This window comes from Vicia villosa, linkage group LG1, assembly GCF_029867415.1.
Source record: "Vicia villosa cultivar HV-30 ecotype Madison, WI linkage group LG1, Vvil1.0, whole genome shotgun sequence".
In the NCBI taxonomy this organism is placed as follows: domain Eukaryota; kingdom Viridiplantae; phylum Streptophyta; class Magnoliopsida; order Fabales; family Fabaceae; genus Vicia; species Vicia villosa.
Window position 1 is genome coordinate 12,576,153 of NC_081180.1, and position 27,610 is coordinate 12,603,762.

Consider the following 27,610-nt stretch of genomic DNA (forward strand, 5'->3'; position numbering starts at 1 on the left):
CATTGTAAGTACTGTACAACAAAATCGTATGGGCATTTATATGATATGTTCCTAGCAACGTACGTGTCATATTCAAGATAAGATAGTACACTGCATTAGTAACAATGTTCCCTGTCCATATTCTCCTTCTTGGCACCATTTCTAATTTTCAATAACAAAGTTAACTTTTTCGATAAATTATCGTTTAATAATCAGATTTATGAATTATGTAAGGTATACAACACATATTGCTTTTCAGCTTTAGCAACGTATTTTTGTACATTAAAACAAAATTAAGTTTGTAAATAAAAGTTAAGTGATGATTATAGTGTGTTGAAAACTCGAAGGAGTGATCGTGTGTCCTCGGCAGGAATGAGGATCCATCTTTTCGTGCGGCTGCTTCTTCAACATTTTTTATTGGGTCTTTTCGTGTGTCTTGCGGTTGGCCCGCAACAGTTGCCTCAAAGCCCTTATTTATATATCGTAAAAAGAGGGCTTTGTTGGGTTCATCTTCAATCTGACTTTTAGTAGAAGAAATTGAAGTTGGCTCTCCCTCCTAAGCTTTATCCATTTATGTTTTGTTGCTTGTCAATTTAGTTATTGGCTTATTTCGTCGTAGTCAAGTCTCCTCATATACTTGAGCATTATAGGGTTGAGTGCTTAATGGTTTTACGCACGCATAAATCAAATCGTTTGATTGAAGTGTTAGCAATATATTTCTAGTAAAATAGTCGAAGGTTTGAATCAAGACGCACATTTGAGAATGGTTTGATCGTGTCAAGTCCCGATTCATAATAGAACTTCACTTTGATGAAAACTTGAAAATATTGAAATGAGATTCGAATCACATGACTTCCTGACTCAAATCAAACTTTGTGTGGAAAATCAGGCTTTTGTTTATGTGAGTCTGATTTGAATCACATGACTTTCTGACTCGAATAACACATAGTTCTAAAAAAAATAGGACTTTTCCTATGTGAGTTTGATTTGAATCACAATAAAGTATGACTCAAATCAGAAAAGTTTGACTCGATTCATAGACATACTTGACTCGAATTAAATTCTGACAACAAGCTTTGGATTTTGATTATGCGATCCTGATTCGAATCACAGATCTAGTTGACTCGAATCACATGACTCAAATCAAAAAAGGGTTGATTTGAATCATATGAGCAGTTTTTCTTGATTCTTGGATCTTGATTCAAATCATTTACTCTCTTGACCCGACTCATACTTCTTGCTTGTGACTCGAATCAAATGTTCTTTTTATCTCATTTTTTTGTTTGATCTCCAAAACATTTATAAATCTTTTTCTCAAATCTCTCAAAAGCAATCTATGATTTAGAACTCACAACACACATTTTCTCTCAACTTTTTAAAAGGGTTTTGAATTTTGGTTTGAGTTTTGCAACATAAATATTTCTTCCTCTTCAACCCTCTTCTAGCATCCATTATTGTTTTGATTAAATTCTCATCTTACAGTGTGAGATTTTTGTGAGGAGGATCATTTGTGATTAACGTTTTCTGAAGATTTCTTAAGGATTTCATGGGCAGGGATTTGTGTGGTTGTGGTTGGGATCGACAAATTTAGCAGAAAAAAAATTCTCTCCAAGATCACTTCGATAGAGTTGTGTGGAAGCCTACGGACGAAGTTGAAGTTTTTCTCATTTTAAGACAGTTCAAAGCTTAAAAAACGATAGTACCAAGTAAGGGTCGCTTCAGAGCATAAGCTTGGGGATACATTCTTGAAATTGGAGGATTAAAATCAAAGTTGAGTAAATATTTTGCAAGAATTTAATGTCAGAAATTATGTACACTCAAAAGGATTCAGATCAAAGATCTTTATTTTCGGCATTATTTAGAATTGTGATTGTACTAAACGAATCAGTGTAACTATTTCTAAGTCATAGTGGAGGAATAAAAAATTATTAATGGACAACCATTGGAGAGTGAAATAGGCATAAGTGAGGATGAATTTTCGAACCACTATAAGTATGATGTACTTGTTGGGAAAATAACAAACATAGAGAAAAAAAGAACAAAATAACAACACAAGAGATTAACGTGGAAACTCCAAAACCGGAGAAAAACCCAAGGCCTTTGTTAATAGACAACAAGAGAATAACATTATGTGAAAATTTTTACAACACATAATATACCTTCAACTAACTCAGGCCCTCATTACACCCATACCCTCCAAAACAAATATTTAACTACATCTCACAACACTCTAATACAAGAGCATAAGAGAACAAAGAAATTCAAATACAAGCTTAAAGTGCTTTTGACTGGTGCATCTTGTATAGAAAAATTTAAATCCTATATATAGCTTTGAACTTCCTCTTCCTTCACAAAACTGAGCAATGTGTGACTTTTTCAACATATATATTTTCAACCAAACCAAACAATCTCCACCTTGATTGAAAATAATACATTAATTTTCATTGTCTTCACAGACAATCATACTCCACCATAAAGAGTATAGTCACTTGAAGCTACACCACTCCAAAAAAATTCACATTGTCTTCATCGACAATCATAGTTTTGAAAACTATCATACTCCACCTAAAGAAGAGTATACTTCACTTGAAATTAAACCACTTCAAGAACTTTCACATGCCGAAAACCAAGTTGAAACTTTATGGTGCAACTTTCATGTTGGTAGCAAGCTCTTCAACCATCGACATAATCTCACCTCTTGTATAATCTTGATTGTATCAACAGATCTTTGACTTAAACTTTCCACAAGTCAAAAAAATGCTTCCATCAATTTTCTCTAGCCTAAACTGCACAGTGGAACTTGTGACTGCAACTCAACAACTTTTTCATAACACCACATCAAGCAAAGCTGCAACCACTGAGCATATTAAGAACTCCTATCCCCGGGTCAAACCAAAAGATCTGATACCAATTGTTGGGAAAATAACAAACATAGAGAAAAAAGAGGAACAAAATAACAACACAAGAGATTAACGTGGAAACTCCAAAACCGAAGAAAAAATCAAGGTCGTTGTCAATAGACAACCAGAGAATAACACTATGTGATAATTTTTACAACACATATTATACCCTCAACTAACCTAGGCCCCCAGTATACCACACCCTCCAAAATAAATATTTAACTACATCTCACAACACTCTAATACAAGAGCATAAGATAACAAAGAAAGTCAAATACAAGTTTAAAGTGATTTTGACTGGTGCATCTTATAAAGAAAAACTTGAATCCTATATATAACTTTGGACTCCCTCTTCCTTCACAAAACTAAGCAATGTGGGACTTCTTCAACATATATATTTTCAAACAATTATTAAACTCTAACTTTTTTTAAATAATTTTTTAAATCAATCTATTTTTGGGGAAGGTCTATTCAACCCTCTCCCTATAAACCATTTGAATCCATATTCTCCACCAAAAGAAAATAAAAGAGTGTTGATGAAACGTTGATGTCTTTGGAAAAAGGTGCATTAAATATCTCCATCGTAATTAGCAACGTTTCAGAGGTACATCACAACATGTGTTTCTTCGTTTAAATAATGATTCCTTCGAGTACTGGGACATTTGAGTGTTCTTGAACAATGTGTGATGAGATCTCGATCGTTGGTGGTGCAATTCACGCTTCTCAACGTCGAGGATCACATCGCTCATCTTTCTTGGGGGGTATATAAGGAGTTATGGGATTATCATGTTCCATTTTTTCAGTTGTGAATCTTTAAGAGCTCTTCTCACGCATCTACAACTTCTTTTATCTTCACCATTCTCCTCGCATAAGTCATTAAATTCTCACAGACGGCACCGTTATTGCGCTCAAGGAACCATATATGAGTGATTACGTCACGGAATAGAGCTCAGAAATGTAGGACGAGGCTTTTGGTGCAGTGGATCAGATTTCTGGTGCATATATCACAAAAATTTTGGTGCGGGGGAGGGATGAACATGCAAGATTAGTACTCCAACATTCAAATTAGTGGTTGAGTGAAAAGTAATTTGAGAGTGAGAATGAAGTGAAACCTTGAAATGATGCAATTTGGTCTTTATAAATAAATATGACCGATAAAACAACTACTAATATTACTGATATTAATAATTAAATGTGTAATAAACTATATTGTTGTCCAAGTTTAATTCAAAATATTGTTTAAAAATATTCAAAAAAGCTACTTCATTTTCCACATAGAATAATATTTAAACAAAATGACTTTACAGAAAAACTTACACACAAAACATAACTGAGCGTTAATCATACTATCCCTCGTGCTTTTCAAAATTCTATGACCGGCAAGAATTTTTTGATTAATTTCACTTTGAATCAAATTCTTAACTAGAAAATCTAAATATAGTCAACTGCACATTTCCAAGTTCCAGAAACTGAGATACATTTATGCAGTCAACTAATTGTGTGGAAGACAATATACAACTTTTGAAAGTTCCTAGTTAATGGCTAAAGTGAAAAATGATTCCAACACAAAGATTGTTTTGGATAAGAAATAGCATGGCAATGTAGGGCCATATCTAGCTCCAAAGTATTTGGGAATCAACTTTATGATCAGTTATGTGAATTGTGAGATGAGATGTAATGTAACATTGATTCCACCCTTAACTCTTCTCTGCCTATAAATAATGATATGCTCAATGTAATAGATAGGCAGTGAACTGAAATATGAGAACCTATGAATCTCAATATTAATGTTTAAAGTGTCTTGTATGGAAGTGTAAAGAGTAGATTTGAGCCAGGGATGACTTGCCGGCGGCCAGCATGCAGGCTGCCTGAAAATCAAGGTGGTTGTTGTTTTGCTGGCAGTTGTCCTTGGTTCATGTTTGCTCTTTTTTCTCTCATATCAGACTCCAAAATGTTTGCCAAAGATATGATGCATTTCAGAAAATAATGAAAATATTTCAACATTTCCATTGTTTCCGAAAATGCAATTCACTTCAAATGTTTATTTTCTTTTCTGATACACATCTTACTGTAATTTTAAATTCAGTTTACATGTTACAAAAGGCTTACACCAAGGGAGGATAGAAAAACACTGACAAAGAGATCGTGTCAGCAAAATATATAGCAATAGCATCAAATAGTGTAGCATAAGAATTGAGCAATGAACTCGAGTAGCAAGACACTAAGGCGTCGTACTTTTTCAACTTAATACTAGGCAAGTTTTACAAAAGATCATCAAGCATTAGATGACGAGCTGATATGTTTCCCTCAAAATTTACCATGTTAAATATAAAACTATTAGTTCGGTCATCCAACAATTCCCTAGGAAACGCTACATCGTTAGCCTCCTGTCAATGTCTCAGGCCACTCTAACTGCAATGCCAAACACCTTGCACCTAATATCTGGGGCCGGCAGGCGATCAAGCCTCAATAATGCTGCAATTTACAACTCTCATGTCGTATGAGAAACCAATATGGGGCCAAAAACAACAACTTATCTGACCAAAGAATCGATCAAGCTAGCTGAAGAGGATTCAAGTTCAAGGTGCTGAATAATTAGAAAATAGATGCAACACTGTGTCCAGTGTTTCAGGAGTGAATTTCCTAGCAAATAGGTAACATGGTTTCTGCATCCCGTTCCACAAGCAAGGCCAACTTTGCACTTCTTTCTGCAGAAACACAAGATAATAATACATCAAGCTGGTTCATTCATTCTCAACAAATAAGTAGATATTTCATATGGCATACCTTGTCATCACTGGTGACGTGTACACTAACATCGACAGACTGCAAATAGAACGATTACAGTGAATATCCATGAAACATAGGATAAAATGAAAAGGCAATGCTGAGTTGGCAGATACTTGCATAGTAGAGCTATACTTGACTTAACACCAAAATAATAACTAAAATAACGTTACTACGAATAACTGGTTCCTCAATTTGATGTCTCTTTTAATTCTCCTAAAAGAAAAATTGACCACAAAGTCACACTGCTAACCGTGGCAAAAAGAAAAATTGAATTTTCCTTTAAACCAGAATCGCAGGCGCTCCTGCTAAGATCTAAGAATGCAAGTGAGTTGCCTACAAGTATGTAACTCTTATCTAGGGAAATCGGCCCCAGACTTGTGTTTCTATTGCAAGAAAGAGATGAAATGAAGAAAAAAAGGTGACAGATTTCCTGCTTCTAGCCAAAAGGAATGAATATTATAAAATTTAGTGTCAGCAGAACTATACCGTGATATTCTTCAAAAGCTCATAAGTAACATCCTCAGCCCTGTAAGATTTTGGGTGCCATTTTCTCTCAGACCAGTCAACATGGGTTAGTGACCAGTTTGCAATTCCACCAGGATCAACAATCTAAAACCAAATGCATAAGTTTAACTAGCTGAAGACTGAAAAATGTTTAAAAAAAGACAAAAGAGCTACATTACAGCTGAAATTCTCACCTGGAAGAAGGTTGGCAAGTAATGTTCATCAGCAATGCAATTCCTCCCCTCGAAACCCGGCTGTGATATTAGCAAATCTCACATTAATATTGAATTCATATTTCACATTTGCATGTTATTTTGTGCTGTCTAGGACAATAAGGTGATGCTTTCCTAGTTGGGACAGAAGTTCTTATCAGGGATTCAAAAATTCTGATTCATCACAACAAAGCTAAATGGTCTAATCATCTTAACTATCTAAGCGAAAAACCTTGGCAAATAAGATAGTTATGGATCATTTATATGGAAGTTCTATATTGCCTATGGAATTTGAAGTCCTGAATCATTGCAAGGAACACTGCTTCCCAAACTACAAAAGAAACCCTTATAATCCTAGGCAACATTGAACTGATAACTAAGGTAAGAATACTATTGGCATTCTGTTTTGCTATTCTTTTAGAATTTTTTTAGGCACTAGGTAGTTTATAATTTTCCTTAGATGTCTTTACATATACATGTAGTCATATCTCTACACTGCTACTTTTGTTTTGTTTTTAAGGGTAAAACATTGTAGAGCAACAAAGACTGTGTTTCAATAACATCTTGCACAAAACTCGGTGCATATTTTTGAGTAAAATGATGGAAAATCAGAAGCCCGGCACTCGTAACCTCATTAAATGAAATGATAAACTTGTTTAGCTTGACGACTAGGACAATTTAAACCAGAAATAAATATGGTCAACAAACCGTTATGAGATTAAACAAAATTGCTTTATGTTTTAAAGACAGCAATATATAAAAATAACTCTACCTGACAGTAAGCTCGAAATTTTGAGTAATACAGGTAATCAGCCATAACTATAACAGCATGCTGCCGCTTCATAGAAAACCACTGCAGAAGAAGTTGAACAATGAAGCATAAGCAAATCTACTAAATGGGTTGCAACTTGCAAGCATGCACATATATCAAACAAAACACTGAATGGAATAGATGTGTGGTGATACTGATTGGAAAAACAAGAGATAGTGTAAATAATTTGAGATGCTCACTGTCATCAAGCTTATCAACTTATATAAGGGATTTTCTGTAAGTTAGAAAGTAAAACTTAATTTAATTGAGAAGTTCACAAACGCTGGAGGCTAATTAAATTTTGGTGCAAACACTGTTCAAATTTTACATTATGTGTATAATATTTAAAGTTTCTATTTAAAATACTGAATTCTATCTCCAACATGGCTTCAGCAAGAATATACCTGTGCACCCTTTCTAAAGTCTTTGGCCTCAACTTCAGGTAACATGCGCTCAGAGTACCTCCCATTCCCGTGAGGACCAGGATCCTTAAAGCTAATAAGAATAAGTAAAGTTTTGTATAAGCAAAGGACATCAGATTGATAGCAAAAAGCAGATAGAAGAACAATCAACTCAATAAAAACCCTATTGTATAATTTTGCTTGATAATTCACATACCAGTCTACATAGCTGATATTTGTATGCATCAGGTATGTGTAAATATAGTCAAAATGATATAGAGGCACACAGCTGCAAAAATCAACGTAAAAAATAAAAAATTAATGAAACCAATAGTACAAAAACAACAATAACCAAGCAGTATCCCACTAAGTGGGGTTGGCTACATGGATCAAACTTTGTCATAATGCTCAATCCCGAATGGTGTTTCTATTCAAATCATTAATCTCAAGGTCTTAATTAAACCAATAAAAGTATTTAATCAGCATTATATAAGCAATCTCATAACCCATTTACCTGTCAGAAAGTAAAACAAAGTACTGGTTATCAGGATCTTGAAGGGCGTTCGCTAATATCCGTCTCTCTGCATCAACCATTGAAATTTTTCCCCAAATCACCTGCAAACAACATGACTTCTGGTTACAAGAAAACCACATACTACTGGTAGACAGATAATCACACTTGCCATCAGGATTACAATTATTAGACCTAAAACAGTTGAACTTTAAAATGCTTTCAGTCTGCAGCAATTATTATGATTAAGCACAATGAGGATACAAAATTGCTAAAGCAAGCCAAATAAAGTAAATTTGGAGTACAACCAAGACTAGACGAGCTTAGGTTATACTTACTGAATTGAATAAAACATATAAGCTACAATTTAATATCATATTTAACAAGAGTGCAATAGTGTTATATTTCTATTTTAGATTGTCAGTGTAAAACAATGGCATCTTAGATGGCCTGGCTATGTGACTACTCACACTTCGTTCTGCTCTGGACAATATAGAATGTATATGATGTAGAGGAATATTAGTATATACTTCAAAACCCATGCATTAAATAGTTACAGGTCAAGTTAATTTCTCAAGTCAACAATAACATTCTATTTTCATATAATCAAAACTCAAGATTCACGGATATTTAAAGAATGATTTCTATAAAAGAACATAAACTCAAACATATGAGACAATACAATTCAAAAATGATAGTAAAGTGAACTGTAACAAGACTATATGTACCTGGTCACTGCGTATATCCCGATTGACAAAATAACGGCTCACATGAAATGGTTTATGCTTAGATGCATGCACATAAACAGAGAACTTCCCTTCATGACCCTGCCAAAAAGAAGAACACCTTCCAGGTAATTGAATGTTTCAAATGAGCAGGATTCAGAAGCATGGATAGCCAAGTACTAACCAATGAAATTACTAAAATAAATGTTAAGATATTCATTTATTACACTACATTTACGAAGAGTTTATTTGAAAAACATATTTTATAATTTGTATTGTATATCTGTGCCACAGTATATTTTGAAGGTCAAATACCAAGCATCAAATAACCTTTTGAGGCAAGCGCTCATGCCTATGACTGAACATCATTGTCACAATTCCAAGAGTTCTCATATGGAGAACTGGAACATGAGCCGCGTTGGAAAATGCTGTGTTAAAATCATGCAAGTGCAACCGTTTTCTTTGCACATCATTACCCAAAATTGAAAAAGCAGTAGCAATTTTCATGCAAATAACTGGTACTGGCAAAATGACACACTCAATCTCAAAGTCTCCGAAGTCCCAACACAACTTAATAGTAATAGTACTTTTACGAAACATTAAGAATCATTGAAGAGAAATAAATGAATTTGAACTATAGAGGAGTTCCTAGTGTCATTTGAGCACACCGCCAACCATTTATCTTATCTCTTACTGATAAAAGAAATGCAGAACATCAACCATACTACTAAACTGGCAGATTTTCTATGTGATCAACTTTCTTCCAAACCTATCAGGTTATCACTGAGAAACAATAGCTTGAATATAACAAAAGAGACAAGTAAAGTAGCAAATTCTTACTTGGAAAAAGCTGTCCCACAATCTTTCAAGTGGCAAAGAGCCAGGTGACAAAAACATGAAGGCAATCTTCGATTTTCTAGAAACAACCGGCGGTGAGCTCAAAATATCCTTAATCACAACACGCGATGCAATCTCATCATCAGTGTACTCTCTTGCTGGAACAGGTGGAAGCCAATCCGCAAAATGCTTGCATCCTCTAGAAGAGAAGATGTAACAGGCGGAACTACTTTGCGGTGGATACATATAAGCACAGATTAGAAACACGCATACAAGTAACACCAAGACAATAATCCACGTTGGCTTCCTGATGGGAGGACGGTGCCGAGACCCGGGCAATATCTGCATATCACCCATGTTTCCTAAACGCCAACCTTTTTCCGACTTCATCTGAGTAAATAATATTGCATCACAGTTCCCACCTCCAAAATTTCTGGTTTTCCTCCACACTCAAAAAAACCAAAGGAAGATATCTAACTCCCTACAATGAAACCCTGAATAGATTTATGCAGAAAAATCTGAAAACAAAAACACAAAGAATAAGTCACATTTCTTGAACCACTGAATCTTACACTAAAATTCCTCCTAACAAATGAATAAAACCACCCAAAGTAACACGATATACCCACCAAAAGCAATGTTTCGGAGACAAGAACATAAAAATGCAAAAACCTAATCAATTAAAGATTGAACATAAACAAAAAGTTTAGTGAAAAATTCATACATATCCCCGCAATAGTAAATCGGTGAAATCAAAGAGTAACTATAACTAACCCACACAATAGGTTTACCTTTTACAAGAGTCAAAAACAATTCTAGAGGTTTAGAATTGGTTTTCAAATGATTTTGAAGCTTTTGGTTCTTCTAAAATAGAATTGATTCTACTTGAAATTAGAATTTGTAGCTCCAAAAACGTGATTTTACACTGATATTTGTTATTGAACTCACTTTTATATAAATTTATCCAAACTTAAATCACTTTACATCCAACTCACTTTTAATCGGCATCAACTCTACAAAATCAATTCTCGTCACCGCAGAACCAAACACACGCTAAATCTTACACTGGCATTTGTTGTTCAACTCACTTTTTCATAAACTTATCCAAACATAAATCACTTTACATCCAACTCACTTTTAATCAGAATCAATTCTACAAAATCAACTATCTCAAAATCAATTCTCGTCAGCGCAGAACCAAACCCACCTAAATCTTACACTAAAATTCCTCCTAGCAAATGAATAACCTGGCCCCCCTCTTATTCAGAAACAGATACAAAACATGACATAACAACAGCAACATGATATATCCACCAAAACCAATGTTCCGGAGACAAGAATATAAAATATTAAAATGCACATAAATAAGCAAAAACCTAATCAATTAAAGATTGAAAAAAAAAAAAAAAATTAAACTTTAGTCAAAATTCATACACACCCACAAAACAGAAATCGATGAAAATCAAAGAGCACTATTCCCACCCCCCATTTCCATGTCTGGCAACAAAAAAAAGTAGAAAAAAACAAAAATAGAAAAAACTAAGAAGATAGTACTATACTACACAATCTTGCACAATTCACAAAGAAAACGAAACAAAATCAGAGATTCCCATACCTGGGTTAATGCGAGCGAGGTTGAAGAAGATGAAAAGATTGATTTTGATTGACGAAAATCAAATCTTGATAACGATGATTTGAAAGGAAAGATCAAAACTTTTTGAGTTATGAGATTGGGAATAAAGAATGAAATTAATTAGTATTAGTATTAACCCTAAAAAGTGATTTGAATGTTGTAAAGAATTAAGATTGTGGGGAGTGTGTAAAGTTTGGTTTGGGAAGAAAAGGAAACGGAAACGGAAACCAGTGGTTTGTTTCTTTTTTGTGTTGGTTCGTACAAATTGTAATGCCACATAGTGAGTAATGATTGGTGGATATATATTTCCATGATTTGTATAGTGTTTTCAACTTAATTGCTTAAATTGGTTCTGCATTCTTTTTCTTCTTAAGTGTGGTGGTGGTGAGTTTGCAATTTTTTGTATTTTTATTTTATTTTAGAAGTTACTATATTAAAAAAACAAAATGGTAAAATATTTGAATTACTAGTTTTTTATTTTATTTTAAATTAGTTTTTATTTAAATAAAAGTCATATCCGCCCATCATTTTTCATCACAGGATATATACAACTAGCATTTTGATCATCAATCTACTACAATTTTGACGACTACTTTGATAATCAACAACGAGCACTCTAACAACTTTTACTTATCAACTTCTTTCATCTTTGTTAACCAATTTAATCATTTATCTAATCACAAGTGACTATGACTCTAACCATTTTGACCAACAATAACCACTTTTATGATTATCATTGATCATCACTCTAATAATTATCGATCACCAAGTCATGCTTTAGGAATAGAAAGAGTGTTTTCTCTTGTAATGTGGCCTAATTCTACAATGTTAGAAATTGGCTACTCCAAGCGTCTATATATTCTACAATGTAAAAATTTCTAACAAACTTTATATTCTTGTTAGGTTATGTGATGGAATTTTTTAGTCAACATGACAACAAAACCTGTACTCGCAGGTACCTATCCAATCTCGCTGTGAATTTGACGTGAGAAATTTGATTTGATTGGGTTCACGTTTCGATTTGAGGTTTCTATGGTTTTAAAAGATAGAGATTGGGTGAGTGTCGGATAATAGGAACACTAGTATACATCTTGAACTAGTCCTATTCATATCAAAATTGGTGTTGGCGACTTATCTACCTATGTTACCAATTTTAGTGAACAATAAAGTAGAATATTTTAGGTTATGTGGTTGATTTGATGGTAGTTTAAAATATCACTATCTACTTTATTATATGATTTTGATAATATAAAATATTAGTAGTATCCTTAATGCACTAATATTTTAGTTTCTATTTTATTATTTAAAATATACTTGAGATTTTTGGATTATTTTACTTTATTAGTTTGTAATGTATGTTAGTGTTTATTAGGGATTAGAGAAAATTCCAGATTCAAGATATTGGTTTAGAGAAATGGATTATTTTTAATCAAAAATTAGTTTCCACTGTAAAGATGGAAACAAGGATACCTGAACTCATTTGGGACTGGGTTGGAGCTTAATTTTTTTTATCTTTGTCGAGGATGGGAATAGAGAACGAATATTTATCAAAGAGTAGAATTTGGGGACGAGGAGTGTAAAAATCGACAGTGTTTTACCCCGTTGCCATGCTTACTTGCTAGCATTGTGTTAAGAAAAATAATGCATAGTTCAAATTCAACTCATTTATTTTGCAAGCTTATTTTTTAGCACAAGTTCAATGAGTTTATTGTCATGTTGAAATGCTTAAGAGTATTATGTTGATCCTCCAAATCCATCAACTCACTAGATTTCTATTATAAGAGTGTAGTCATGTGCTATAAAGATTCAATATGTGTCGCTTTTAGGCTTTTTAAGGTGATTTAAATCGTTGCTTTAAATCCCCTGTTAGTGGAATAACTTAATGTAGTAACTCCATTTAAAACATAATGGTGGTGGTCCATACTTCATATTCGCCTTAAAAACATGTAGGTATGGTTTCATGTTCCCAATCCACTATAGAGTAGGTGTCAACTAGGTTCTGTTTCTTAGGGGTTAAACCCTCGTTTCTAAGGGTAAAGTGGGGTGTCTTTGGACATTGAGCTTTAAGTCGCTTGCTTTATTTTATAAAGGTTACATTTTAATTTCTTTCATGCAATTCTCTTTTCTTGTTCCAACCTTAAGTCTTTTACTCCTTACTACCTCTTTCATACTATTCTTGTTGTCATGTAAAGGTATTTTCTCATTGCATTTCTTTATTTTGATATTTTTTTTATTTGTTCCATGTCTTTTGTATGTTGTGTTGATTCTAATGGAGATAAGCTCGAACAAATAAGAGGTTATAAGACCTCATTTTTATTATCAAGCTTATGGTAATATGTGTCTGTAATACAGTGAACTGACTTTATTTAGAAATGTCGCGGTTAAGCAAGAGTCGCCACCGACTTTTATTTTATCCAATAAGAAAGGCTAAAAGAACAGAAAAAGACCTTTTAAAAACTTTGAGTTCGGGGGGTAAGTTATACAAAGGGAAGGTGTAAAGCACCATTTGCATCCATGGTTATCCATGGGCTCTTAATTGCTTAGCTCACTTTGTTTTCAAAATGTTTGAATTATTTGAAAAGTAGGGTGTGAATAAAAAAACCTTTGAAGAAGAACTTTAGCTTGTAAATAAGCGTAGTCTTTTTGAATTTGATTTGAAAAAGAGTGTGAAAAGTAATTTGAATTTAGAGCAAGCAATTAGTAGCAACTACCCTAAGTTAGTAAAATCGTTCTTTTAGCTTTTCGGGCGAAAGGGTCTGTCCATACCATGAGTGGGCAGGAAGCCTTTCAATTGGATGTTTAAGGGTCATCGATAAATCGTTCGCCATAAGACTGTCCCATGCCATAAAGAGGGCAGGTAGTCTAAGGGAAGGATATAATATTCATTTATCTGTTTAGGCATCATGCGAGGATACCTTAGCAATTGGGACAATCATCACATTTTTACCGAGGCAGCTTCGAGGGAGTTTCAATAACTTTGAAGGCAACATTGCTTTAGGTATCCTCGGAATCGAGGGACTTGACTATTTTTAGGCAACAAAATTAAGGCAACCAATTAATAAGGCGACAGGCAACAGGAGGAATTACCCTAGAGGTGTGTGTGTGGCACAATCAAGTGGTTAATTCAGATATTTATCTTATAATTAGTTATCCTAATTCTGTTAAAGGCTTGCACTCCCTAAGATTACTAACCACGCAGTTTAAAATTGCAGAAATTAAAGGCATGAAAATAAAAATCCTACGCTATTACAATAAACACCTGCGGGGACGGGGGAAATAAAAGGCAAAAGAAAACCCTTATAGGGTAACAGCAAAATAAAAGGCAAAAATTAATTTCCACATCCTCTTTGCCTTGATCTTCTTTGAATCTTTGATTGACTCTAATCATCTGAGAATTTGGACAGAAGATAAAAGTTAGTGTAAGAGAAGTTCCTTAACAGATGAAGTAAACCCTAGTTGAACCTATAAGGCAAATGTAACAATTAATAAAAATAAATTTAAGAAAAAGAATCGGAACTTAGCTTTTTGACTGGCATAACGCGTAATCGGAGAATCTTGATTAAACCTGAAAATTTGACACGAAGAAGAGAAGCGTTAGTGCATTTAAGATTCGTTAACTACGGGTATAAACCCTATTTTATCCCCAAAAGGCAAATAAAATAAACAAATGGGATTGAACAAACCCTAAAGGCTAATGGAATCAAAAGTTCGATAAGACGGCTAGATGAGCAAGAATAGAATATAATAATTATAAGGTTAAACCTAATATTTTAACTAATTAAGCATATAAATAAAAATTAAAATTAAAGGATTGTAAAGAAAATCGAGTTTTCGATTAAATATAAATAATTATAAAAAGTAATATTATTTAATTAAAAAGAATTAAAAATAAAGGAAGAAACTAACAATAAATAATAATAACAAAAAAGAAAAACTAAAAATTTAAAGGAGACTTAGCTGGGATCCTGTGTGGATGGTCTGTGAGGGTGCGTGATAGTCTTGCGTTATACTGGCCTTTTGATCTGCATCGGAGTAGATCTAATGATGGAATGCGTAGGTGCATCGTAGGCCTGCGTGGTCGGAACGCACTGAATCTGCAATTAATCAAATTGTAAAAATAACATTGCTTGACCTGGGGTTCGAACCCAGGTCTATGAGTATACGCACTTTGCAGCCTTGCCGTCCAAGCTGGAGTTTTCCGCTGTTTAATGTTTCATTCAAATAAAATATATAAAAAAACAAAAATTAGTTGGAGGAGTCAGCGCCGGTCCCACCAAGGCAATGACGAACCAATTGTGGCAAGAGAGAGAGCGTAGTCGATTTGAATAGACAATGGGAACAGAGCAAGGTGCGGTCAAACATTCAACCCTCCTATTCATCTTCTTCCTCTTTCTACGCAGAATTTTAGCTACGAAATAGCCTCAGATTTGCTGCGATTTTCTGCAACGTTTTTGTAGCTAATCTTGCACATATAACAAACACACAAAGACCGATAATAAAACCAAACCAACAACCCAGATTTAATAATCAAGGTCCCCTGAATCCATTGATACCGTCGTATGAGTCTAAAGTGGCCTGTAGCATAGAAACCGATCCATTCTTTTTTCTTGCCCTAACAATGACGCTTTGTGTTATAGGCTCCCAAGGTTCAAACCAACGACTCACATATATTCTACATGGTATCAGGAACTCAAGCAAAAAATTAGATTCAATTAAAACACAACAAAACACGAGATATGAAATTCAAAACATGAATGAATATGTTGAAGATGGAACTTGTAACCTGCGCGTCATGGGGCTTGCATGATGATGCATTCTTACCTTATGTCTACTCAAGAATGATTTGTGACAATTATTTGTCCCTGAGAGTCTTTGAATGAAGAGCACGAAAGAGGCACCTCTTCTTTGAAAATTTGTCTCCTTGAAACCTTTGCCTCCTTCTCCTAATCTCGTCCTTGCTACTGAGTGATGTTTAGGATTATATAGAGGGTGAGATTAGGGTTGGAAATAAGGAAAGAAATCATGAAATTTGGTGACTTGGAAATATTAGAATATTTGAATGAAAATTTCTCCAAATCTTTCTATTTTTGCACCGATTCTATTTCTTGTATATTCTCCATTTAATCTTAGCCATTAGATTGTATTTGATCTGAATAAATCAAGGGAAAAAATATGGTGTGTCAATCATATAATTATTTGATGATTTTTATTTAATTTTTTTTTACTTTTAAATGATAAAAATCAAAATCAAAATAAGATAAATATCATAATAATAAGATAAATTGATCATTGGGCCTCCTTTGGACTTATGATCACGTGGTTAAAACAAATGTTAAGGCCCATTGCTCAAAAGTATGTATTTTGCCAATTAAGGTTTCATACTTTTCTTGAAAATCGACCAACTTGTACCAAGCATATCTCTCTCATTTTTTATGGTATGGAAGTGTTCTAGGACTTTTTGGAAAGCTCAAGATGTCCCCTACAATCCACTTTGGAACATATTTTGCATTTGGAGGTTTTATCTTGATGATATGGCTACTGACAAAAAACAGCTTTTTGCGAGCTCATAGAAGGACCTGTAATGTTTTGACTTATATCTCTTATGCGGAAACATTTCTGGATCTTGGACCCAACATCAAAGTTGTAGAGAATTGAATTTCCTTGAGAATGAGCTTTTATTGGGTAATTTCTGATAAAGTATGAGAGAGAGATGTGACCAGTCAAAGTTGGGTTGACTTTTAGTTAAAACCCTAAATTAGTAACTTGGGATTTTGATGATTTCTGAGCTCTCCTTGATGAATCATGATTAGACCTTTGGTCAAATGATGAATGATACTTCATAATGAGGATGTTGACCAAAAATCAGGACCTTTGATTGTGATTTGACCATAATTTGACTTTTAGGTCAACCAATCGATTGTTGACCATTTGAGCTGTTGATTGAGCAATCTGAGGAATCAGAGCTTGTATCTTGGCATGAGGACCCTTTTAATCATATGAGAGATTATGGAATCCTCTTGAGGTATCAGAAGTTCAAATTCCTTGATTAAATCAAAAACCCTAACTTAGAGATAGTTGTTTAGGAGAGAGACTGCATGCTTCCTTTTTGTGTATCTTTGAGCATTTGAAAGTCAGATGGACCGAAATATGAAATAAATATGTTGGGCAAATTTTGGGGTATGACAGCTGCCCCTGTTCAATTTTCTTAAACCTGAAGATGTAGATTGGCTTGTGTGACTGTCGGAGTCTGAAGGTAGAAGAGGATTGAACACTAGAATACCCAAGAAATTTGCCCTTGCTGAGATAGGGACTTTTGTGGGAGATGGGCTTAAAGATGCCATCCGTCCAGATGTGGACAAGATATGTGTCTGAAGCAACTGCTTTTTCAGACTGGATCACGTATATTGATTGTATCTGAAGGGGAGATTCATCAAAATAAAGTAATGTCTAATAAAAGACTATCTGGAGAGGTTCCTGAATAGGATAGATCATTGACTGATGTAAACGAGATTTAGGTTTTAAACAAAACTCGGGGAGAAGTGTCTTGTAGAAGATTAACCGAGAAACTCCTTGAAAGGGCAGTGAATGTCTTAGGAAATGTTGGATAAAGATCTAGAAAATTTGAGATGTGTTTTAAACAAGATTAACCTAGAAAGGTATGATATGTCTTAAACAAGACTGACCTAGAAAGGCTCATAGAAAGGATATGATTTGTCTTACACAAGACTACCTAGAAAGGCTCCTAGAAAGGAAGTGATACGTCTTAAACAAGACTACCTAGAAAGGCTCCTAGAAAGGATATGAGTCATCTTAGAAAAGATTACCTAGAAAGGTTCCTAGAAAGGGTATGAGTCATCTTAGAAAAGATTACCTAGAAAGGTTCCTAGAAAGGATGAGAAGTTCTTTGATTGTTTCTGAATTATCTTTGAAGAAAGACCCGGAATGAAGTGTCAAAATTGTATTTGTCTTGAATGAGTGTTGAGATTGAATTGTTGCTACGATTGTATTTGCACCGTATTTGGATGATAACATTCTAATGGAAAGATTAGTTTTATGCAACATCATGATGCATGTATTGAGATTCTTGAAATGAACGAGAGTACTGTATGTTATGCATGTATTTATGAATGATGCAGGGATGGACTATATAGTCAGAGCATATTGATAACTCTTGTATAGCAACTGTTGATTGAGAAAATAAATCCCAGTATGCCGTCGGAGATAATGACAAGAGAATTCCTGTCTTTCGTTCGATAATATCCAGCTGGGGATTTTTGAACTTCGATTGGGGATGAGATTGACTTGAGTGATATGATCCTGATGTATCCTGGGGACAAGAGAGATGAGTATACTATCCGACCAGATTTATGAACGGTCAACTTTAATGGAAATAACGAGTTTGAATAAACCCTGCTAGAGAAGAAGATTGTGTCGAAAAACCGGCAGTATCGAAGATCTGGACTCTGTTGGGGTATCGAGTCTATGTTGGGAAGAAATTGCTTGAAGATGACTTCTTAAAGTTTGCTATGTGGGGATATATTATGAAAACTGCTCTGTGGGGAAGATTCCCAGAGATTTCAACTTTTCATTGCCCCATGTCTTTGAGTATTTGCTGTTGAAAAACACTTACGAGAGTATAATAGCTTGATATGCTTGATACTTGAGTTTGGAATTAGAACCTCAAAGGAGAGACAGATACTGACACCATCTGATGCCAATAGCTAAATAGCATTTGTTGAGATTTGTGACTGATGTGACATGCCCTCAGTGATGGACTAACTCCTCTGGTTGTTCGGTGCCTCTGAGAGATTCTATGAATATGTCATGCCCCTTGTGTAAACAAGCTTTTAGTTGATCGAGTCATGCATACGAGACGTCTCTGCAAATTTATTTATCGGGAGGACTTTTAGTCAGTAATTATGCCCCATGCAGATTCTTCCTGATGTCAAACATTTGAAAGTACGTAGACAAAATTGTTTTATAATGACACTCATTAAAATGCAATGCATATGTCTGTCTTGGAGTTTAAAAACAATTTTAGTAAAACAAAATATGTAAGAAAGTGATATTTGTAAAAACATGATATCAACTCAGGATTTTTGGGAAACTTTAAGGAGTCAGGATACCCTTTTTGTGACAATATGCTTTCGAACTAACCATGCTTCAATTAGGACTTTCAAGGGTTGTAACGTGGCTTGGTTCACGGTTTAAGAAACAAAGGATAAAGGCTCAAAGTTTATTTGTACCCCTCCCAATCTTCGTGATGTTCTTCGATCTAATGCTCAGTTAACTTTGCATTGAAGTCGTAATGTTGACATTTGATGGTTGAAGCACTGAAAGTTTATTTGAAAAGGCAGACATCCTTTTTGTAATTTTTTCTTTTGTCAGGGATTTGTAGTAACCTCTTTTTTGACTTTATTATCCCTAACTTTTGCCTGAACTGTTTATTTTGAGATTACAGCCAGCGGGATGTTTTTTATTTTTGATAAGTCTCCTTCATAGGTTTTGACTTAACAGTTTTCTTTTTCTTTTATGGATATTGACTGCCTGACTTGAGAATTACGGGAATCCATCACTTGTGTAAAGCACCTGATATAATTGAGGTAACTGAGTAACTACCCTGCCCCAGGTTATGATTAAAGGTTTTAATCTGTATGAGAAAGAAAAACTTCTACTTCTTAGGCTCGAAGGGGTTGACGAGGGATTAACATCCTTATATCTCCACTGTTTAGGAATTGAAACAATGCCTGTATATCGTCAGCATAGTCTGTTCAAAAGCATACTGTATGAGGTTGCAGTATCGTTTTCGTCATCCTCCCTCAAACGGCTTACAGCTTTAGCGAGAATTAAATATCATAAAGAAAACCAAGTAAAAACAAAGTTTAATATAGCAATAGGAAGAGAAATAAATCAAGACAAACGTATGCAATGCATTAATGATTATGATAAAATAAATAGAGTCTGACATAAGACGAATGTTTAAACAAACAGGAAAGAAATTGCGAATGCGAGTAAATTAATGATCTAAATAGCCATCCTTTAGACTTTGTGTGGCTTCTCTGGTTGGCCAAATTCAATGATCCCTTCTTCAATCAAGTCTTGAATTTTATGTTTCAATGGCCCACACTCTTCTGTATCGTGACCAGGACTATTTGAATGGTAAGCACATCTTGCATGATGTTTGTACCCAAGGACGGGATTAGCAGGAGCTGAGTATGGAGGCAGTAGAGTTATCAGACTTCGATCGAGCAAGTGTTGCAAAGCTTGAGCCAATGGCTTGTGTAGTGGGGTAAATGACCTCTTGGGTTTTGATTTCCAAGTACGTTGGCCACCTTGTTGTTTACGTTGATCTTTCTGTTGTTGTTGTGTTAGAGCCTGACTAGAGACCAGGACTGCCCCAACGGTGTTGGATTCATTCTTTCCATTGTATGGCTTTTTTATATTACCAGAAGAAGTAGCCGCCTGAATTTTTCCGCTTCGGATACCACTTTCGACACGTTCTCCAGTCAGTATGAGGTCGGTGAAACCAGACGAGGAGCTACCAAGTAAATGGCTGTAGAAAGGACCAGTTAGTGTATTCATGAATATGTCAACTAACTCTCGGTCAGCCATGGGAGGTTGGACTCTGCCAGCCAAGTCTCTCCATTTCTGAGCATATTCTTTGAAGCTTTCATTAGGTCCCATGGACATGCTTTGTAGTTGCGTACGAGTTGGCGCAAGATCAGCATTGTATTGATATTGCCTGTAGAAAGCAACAACCAAGTCTTCCCATGTATGAATGTTGGTACCCTCTAGTTGATAGTACCACTCGAGTTGGGTTCCAGATAAGCTATCTTGGAAAAAGTGGATCCACAGCTTCTTATCAGCGGTGTGAGGCTGAATCTTCCTTACATAAGACTTCAAGTGTAGTTTCGGACAAGAGACCCCATTGTATTTAACAAAGGTGGGAGTCTTGAACTTCAGAGGGATGACAACTCCAGAGATGAGTCCTAGTTCCTCAAAATCTAGACCAGGTACCTTCTGAATTTCCATAGCTTTCATACGTTCCTCCAGCAATTTGTACTTGTCATCAGGATGTTCGTCCTCATGGTAATAGTCCTCTTCTTCCTCAGAAGGCTTAGCAGAATAATGGTTAATTTTTGCCTCAGTCTTGACACTAGCATCATCCTCTTCGTCACTGTCTTCAGAGGCCTCGGCATCCCTGAGTTGCAAGATCGGTATAAGCCTTTTCCTTAGAATCTTCTTGCCTTTCTTCTTCTTATTCTTGGTAAGGAGTGCTTTCAATTCATCCTGCCCCCTGGACAAGTTCAGGATCAGATCTTGAAACTGGGCGTTCAGAGCTTGAAGGTATTTGACTGATTGCTCGAGATTCATGATGCTGAAATAAACACCGAGGAGGTGAGAAACCTGTGGTGGAAACCTGTGATGCAATGTTATTAATGCAGATGCAATATTTTCAAGGATCTCTGGAAATTTAGTTAGCAACGTCAAAAAATGATTTGGTCGCTTCTTCGTTTGAAGAACTCTGCTTCTTGGATGTTCTTCTATGGGAATCAAGCTCACCATATCGAGTGGGTCATCGCCTCTGATTCGAGATACTTCTGAATTTGAAGGTACATGGCTAGAGGAAAATAAATCCTCTTGCCCCTTGATTGGTACAGCGTCTCTGAATTGGAAGGTATGTGGCCAGAGGAAAATAAATCCTCTTGCCCCTTGATTAGGAATTCAGTCCTTGATAATAGTACCTGAAATTGTGCGCCCTAAATCCCTAAGATCCTTGAAAGGGTTAGTAAAATCATGTTATGCTTATGATGTCATGATGTTATGCAATGCATCAAGCAAAGCGTAAGATATTAAGGACGAATGAGTCCCCCAAGAAAAACCTGCAAGAAAACCAAAGGGTTAGTAGCAAGCATAGACAAGTCACACAAGTGTCCTTAGGTTTAAAGGCTTGCGTGAAGTTTGTAGGTATGTATCCTCCCCACTGAAGTTAAGTTGGTTCAACCTGTCCTAGAATAGTAACCGGGTTCTATGGTGCTCATATCCCTGATCTTTCTCACGGGCATTGTCTCAACATGGCACTCGATCAGCCAGCCAAAAGCATCCCTAGAGTCCAATCTCAGTGAGTGTAGCATCGAGTATCAATCGGCTTCAGTCAGGAATCCAAAGCCAGCTATCTCGCTACTTCCTATAGGCCAAAGTCAAGTTCAACTAAGGTTCTAAGGGCGAATTAGTGCTTATGACACCACGCGGTAGCCAAACGTCTCCTCGATCAGATTCAAGGGCCATCAGGACAAACCAAAGCGTCGCACTAACGGTGGCCACCAGTTCAACCATAACGATACATGTCGTACAACCTCCCTGGTCTCTTGCCACGTACCTAAGGTACACTAGATCCGGGTGTAGGATCTTTCACACAGCAGAATACCCAAAACAGCCTTTAAAAATAAAGCAAACAAAGCAAACAATTAAAGTGATCCTAAACTTTAAGGTAACCCCTCTTTTAATCAAAAGTATCCCCAGCAGAGTCGCCAGTTCTGTAATACGGTGAAGTGACTTTATTTAGAAATGTCGCGGTTAAGCAAGAGTCGCCACCGACTTTTATTTTATCCAATAAGAAAGGCTAAAAGAACAGAAAAAGACCTTTTAAAAACTTTGAGTTCGGGGGGTAAGTTATACAAAGGGAAGGTGTAAATCACCCTTTGCATCCATGGTTATCCATGGGCTCTTAATTGCTTAGCTCACTTTGTTTTCAAAATGTTTGAATTATTTGAAAAGTAGGGTGTGAATAAAAAAACCTTTGAAGAAGAACTTTAGCTTGTAAATAAGCGTAGTCTTTTTGAATTTGATTTGAAAAAGAGTGTGAAAAGTAATTTGAATTTAGAGCAAGCAATTAGTAGCAACTACCTTAAGTTAGAAAAATCGTTCTTTTAGCTTTTCGGGCGAAATGGTCTGTCCATACCATGAGTGGGCAGGAAGCCTTTCAATTGGATGTTTAAGGGTCATCGATAAATCGTTCGCCATAAGACTGTCCCATGCCATAAAGAGGGCAGGTAGTCTAAGGGAAGGATATAATAGTCATTTATCTGTTTAGGCATCATGCGAGGATACCTTAGCAATTGGGACAATCATCACATTTTTACCGAGGCAGCTTCGAGGGAGTTTCAATAACTTTGAAGGCAACATTGCTTTAGGTATCCTCGGAATCGAGGGACTTGACTATTTTTAGGCAACAAAATTAAGGCAACCAATTAATAAGGCGACAGGCAACAGGAGGAATTACCCTAGAGGTGTGTGTGTGGCACAATCAAGTGGTTAATTCAGATATTTATCTTATAATTAGTTATCCTAATTCTGTTAAAGGCTTGCACTCCCTAAGATTACTAACCACGCAGTTTAAAATTGCAGAAATTAAAGGGAGAAAAATAAAAATCCTACGTTATTATAATAAACACCTGCGGGGACGGGGGAATTAAAAGGCAAAAGAAAACCCTTATAGGGTAACAGCAAAATAAAAGGCAAAAATTAATTTCCACATCCTCTTTGCCTTGATCTTCTTTGAATCTTTGATTAACTCTGATCATCTGAGAATTTGGACAAAAAATAAAAGTTAGTGTAAGAGAAGTTCCTTAACAGATGAAGTAAACCCTAGTTGAACCTATAAGGCAAATGTAACAATTAATAAAAATTAAATTTAAGAAAAAGAATCGGAACTTAGCTTTTTGACTGGCATAACGCGTAATCGGAGAATCTTGATTAAACCTGAAAATTTGACACGAAGAAGAGAAGCGTTAGTGCATTTAAGATTCGTTAACTACGGGTATAAACCCTATTTTATCCCCAAAAGGCAAATAAAATAAACAAATGGGATTGAACAAACCCTAAAGGCTAATGGAATCGAAAGTTCGATAAGACGGCTAGATGAGCAAGAATAGAATATAATAATTATAAGGTTAAACCTAATATTTTAACTAATTAAGCATATAAATAAAAATTAAAATTAAAGGATTGTAAAGAAAATCGAGTTTTCGATTAAATATAAATAATTATAAAAAATAATATTATTTAATTAAAAAGAATTAAAAATAAAGGAAGAAACTAACAATAAATAATAATAACAAAAAAGAAAAATTAAAAATTTAAAGGAGACTTAGCCGGGATCCTGTGTGGATGATCTGTGAGGGTGCGTGATAGTCTTGCGTTATACTGGCCTTTTGATCTGCATTGGAGTAGATCTAATGATGGAACACGTAGGTGCATCGTAGGCCTGCGTGGTCGGAACGCACTGGATCTGCAATTAATCAAATTGTAAAAATAACATTGCTTGACTTGGGGTTCGAACCCAGGTCTATGAGTATACGCACTTTACAGCCTTGCCGTCCAAGCTGGAGTTTTCCGCTGTTTAATGTTTCATTCAAATAAAATATATAAAAAGAATTAGTTGGAGGAGTCAGCGCCGGTCCCACCAAGGCAATGACGAACCAATTGTGGCAAGAGAGAGAGCATAGTCGATTTGAAGAGCCAATGGGAACAGAGAAAGGTGCGGTCAAACATTCAACCCTCCTATTCATCTTCTTCCTCTTTCCACGCAGAATTTTAGCTACGAAATAGCCTCGGTTTGCTGCGATTTTCTGCAACGTTTTTGTAGCTAATCCTGCACATATAACAAACACACAAAGACGAATAATAAAACCAAACCAACAACCCAGATTTATTAATCAAGGTCCCCTGAATCCATTGATACCGTCGTATGAGTCTAAAGTGGCATGTAGCATAGAAAGAGATCCATTCTTTTTTCTTGCCCTAATAATGGCGCTTTGTGTTATAGGCTCCCAAGGTTCAAACCAACGACTCACATATATTCTACATGGTATCAGGAACTCAAGCAAAAAAATAGATTCAATTAAAACACAACAAAACACGAGATATGAAATTTAAAACATGAATGAATATGTTGAAGATGGAACTTGTAACCTGCGCGTCGTGGGGCTTGCATGATGATGCATTCTTACCTTATGTCTACTCAGGAATGATTTGTGACAATTATTTGTCCCTGAGAGTCTTTGAATGAAGAGCACGAAAGAGGCACCTCTTCTTTGAAAATTTGTCTCCTTGAAACCTTTGCCTCCTTCTCCTAATCTCGTCCTTGCTACTTGTTAGAACAAGATTTGTTCTGATCAATTATCTTAGTTTTGATGATAACAATAATATGAATTTTGCTTAAGATAATATGGTACTCTAATCCAATGCAATTTCCTTTTCAGGAAATATATAAAGAGTATGCATAATTCAGCGCTCAGAAGCTTTGTCTCAAAGGGTTCAGCATGCAACATCAGAACATGGTCTGGCAAGACATCAGAAGATGGTCGAAGCAGAATCAGAACATGGGTCTATGGAAGCATCAGAAGAACATGAGATCAGAAGCACTGAAGTTCTGATGGTATCACGCTCAGAAGCACTTCAAGGTCAGAAGATCAGAAGATGCTTTGCACCAAGCTGTTTGACTCTGATGATATTCAAACGTTGTATTCACAAACATCAGATCAGAAGAAAGTACAAGTGGCAGGCTACGCTGACTGACAAAAGGAACGTTAAAAGCTATTAAAGGCAACGTCAGTAGACACAGCGTGAACAAGGCTCGAGGTAGTTGACAAAAGCGTATAACATTAAATGCGATGCTGTACGGAACACGCAAAGCATTAAATGCACTCAACGGTCATCTTCTCCAACGCCTATATATATATATATATATGAAGTTCTGATGAGAAGCAAGGTTAACGATTCTGAACAAAAACAACTCATATTAACTTGCTGAAACTCTGTTCTATTCAAAGCTCAGAATATTCATCTTCATCAAAGCTCACTACATTGCTGTTGTAAAATACTAGTGAGATTAAGCTTAAACGTTAAGAGAAATATCACAGTTTGTGATTATAGCTTTTAAGAAGCAATTGTAATACTCTTAGAATAGATTACATTAAGTTGTAAGGAACTAGAGTGATCGTGTGGATCAGAATACTCTAGGAAGTCTTAGAGGTTATCTAAGCAGGTTGTAACTAGAGTGATCGTGTGGATCAGAATACTCTAGAAAGTCTTAGAGGGTATCTAAGCAGTTGTTCCTGGAGTGATCAGTGTGTGATCAGAAGACTCTGGAAGACTTAGTTGCTGACTAAGTGGAGAACCATTGTAATCCGTGCGATTAGTGGATTAAATCCTCAGTTGAGGTAAATCATCTCTGCGGGGGTGGACTGGAGTAGTTTAGTTAACAACGAACCAGGATAAAAATAACTGTGCAATTTATTTTTATCGGTCAAGTTTTAAAGTTACACTTATTCAAACCCCCCCTTTCTAAGTGTTTTTCTATCCTTCAATTGGTATCAGAGCGCCGGTTCTAAGGTGCAAGCACTTAACCGTGTTTAGAAAAGATTCAGGAAGAGAAAAACGCTTCAGTAAAAGATGGCTGATGAAACTGCAAAGTCTACATCTACATCTGGCTCTGCTGAGCAACACAACGGTAACAATGGTTATACTAGACCGCCGGTATTTGATGGTGAAAACTTTGAATACTGGAAAGATAAACTGGAAAGTTACTTTCTTGGTCTAGATGGTGATCTATGGGATCTTCTGATGGATGGTTACAAACATCCGGTAAAAGCCAGTGGCATAAAGCTGACAAGGCAAGAAATGAGTGATGATCAGAAGAAGCTTTTCAGGAATCATCATAAATGCAGAACTGTTTTGCTGAATGCTATCTCTCATGCTGAGTATGAGAAGATATCTAACAGGGAAACGGCCTATGACATATATGAGTCCTTGAAAATGACTCATGAAGGAAATGCTCAAGTCAAGGAGACTAAAGCTCTTGCTCTAATCCAGAAATATGAAGCCTTCAAGATGGAGGATGATGAAGACATTGAAAAGATGTTTTCAAGATTTCAAACTCTTACTGCTGGATTGAGAGTTCTTGACAAGGGATACACCAAGGCTGATCACGTAAAGAAGATCATCAGAAGTTTACCCAGAAGATGGGGTCCTATGGTGACTGCATTTAAGATTGCGAAGAATCTAAATGAAGTCTCTTTGGAAGAGCTGACCAGTGCCCTGAGGAGTCATGAAATTGAACTGGATGCAAACGAGCCTCAAAAGAAAGGTAAGTCTATTGCATTAAAATCCAATATCAAGAAATGCACTAACGCTTTTCAGGCTAGAGAAGAAGATCCTGAAGAATCAGAATCCGAAGAAGAAGATGAAGTGTCCTTGATCTCCAGAAGGCTAAATCAACTCTGGAAGAACAAGCAAAGGAAGTT

The 27,610-nt window shown here is 35.7% G+C and overlaps 1 protein-coding gene across 1 annotated transcript; it reads right to left on the minus strand.

Annotated features, from left to right (window-relative positions):
* Nucleotides 1-5,000: 5,000 nt before the first annotated feature.
* On the minus strand, nt 5,001-11,600 carry LOC131628697 (glycosyltransferase BC10-like). Its single transcript, XM_058899528.1, has 11 exons — nt 11,286-11,600; nt 9,674-10,188; nt 8,837-8,935; nt 8,112-8,212; nt 7,815-7,886; nt 7,601-7,691; nt 7,158-7,238; nt 6,368-6,427; nt 6,156-6,278; nt 5,667-5,705; nt 5,001-5,587 (listed from the first exon to the last, which is right to left on the minus strand). Exons 2-11 carry the CDS (start codon nt 10,058-10,060, stop codon nt 5,459-5,461), a joined length of 1,182 nt encoding a protein of 393 aa, XP_058755511.1. The 5' UTR covers nt 10,061-10,188; nt 11,286-11,600; the 3' UTR covers nt 5,001-5,458.
* Between the last annotated feature and the right edge of the window lie 16,010 nt (nt 11,601-27,610).

Bases quoted from the DNA above. Each gene is read 5' to 3' on its own strand.
- LOC131628697 (XM_058899528.1), bottom strand. From the start codon at position 10,060: ATGAAGTCGGAAAAAGGTTGGCGTTTAGGAAACATGGGTGATATGCAG. The intron at 8,936-9,673 runs GTAAGAATTTGC...TCTTTTTGGCAG, and splicing joins TGTGGGACAGCTTTTTCCAA to GGTCATGAAGGGAAGTTCTC. The intron at 5,588-5,666 runs GTATGCCATATG...GTGTTTCTGCAG, and splicing joins ACGTCACCAGTGATGACAAG to AAAGAAGTGCAAAGTTGGCC.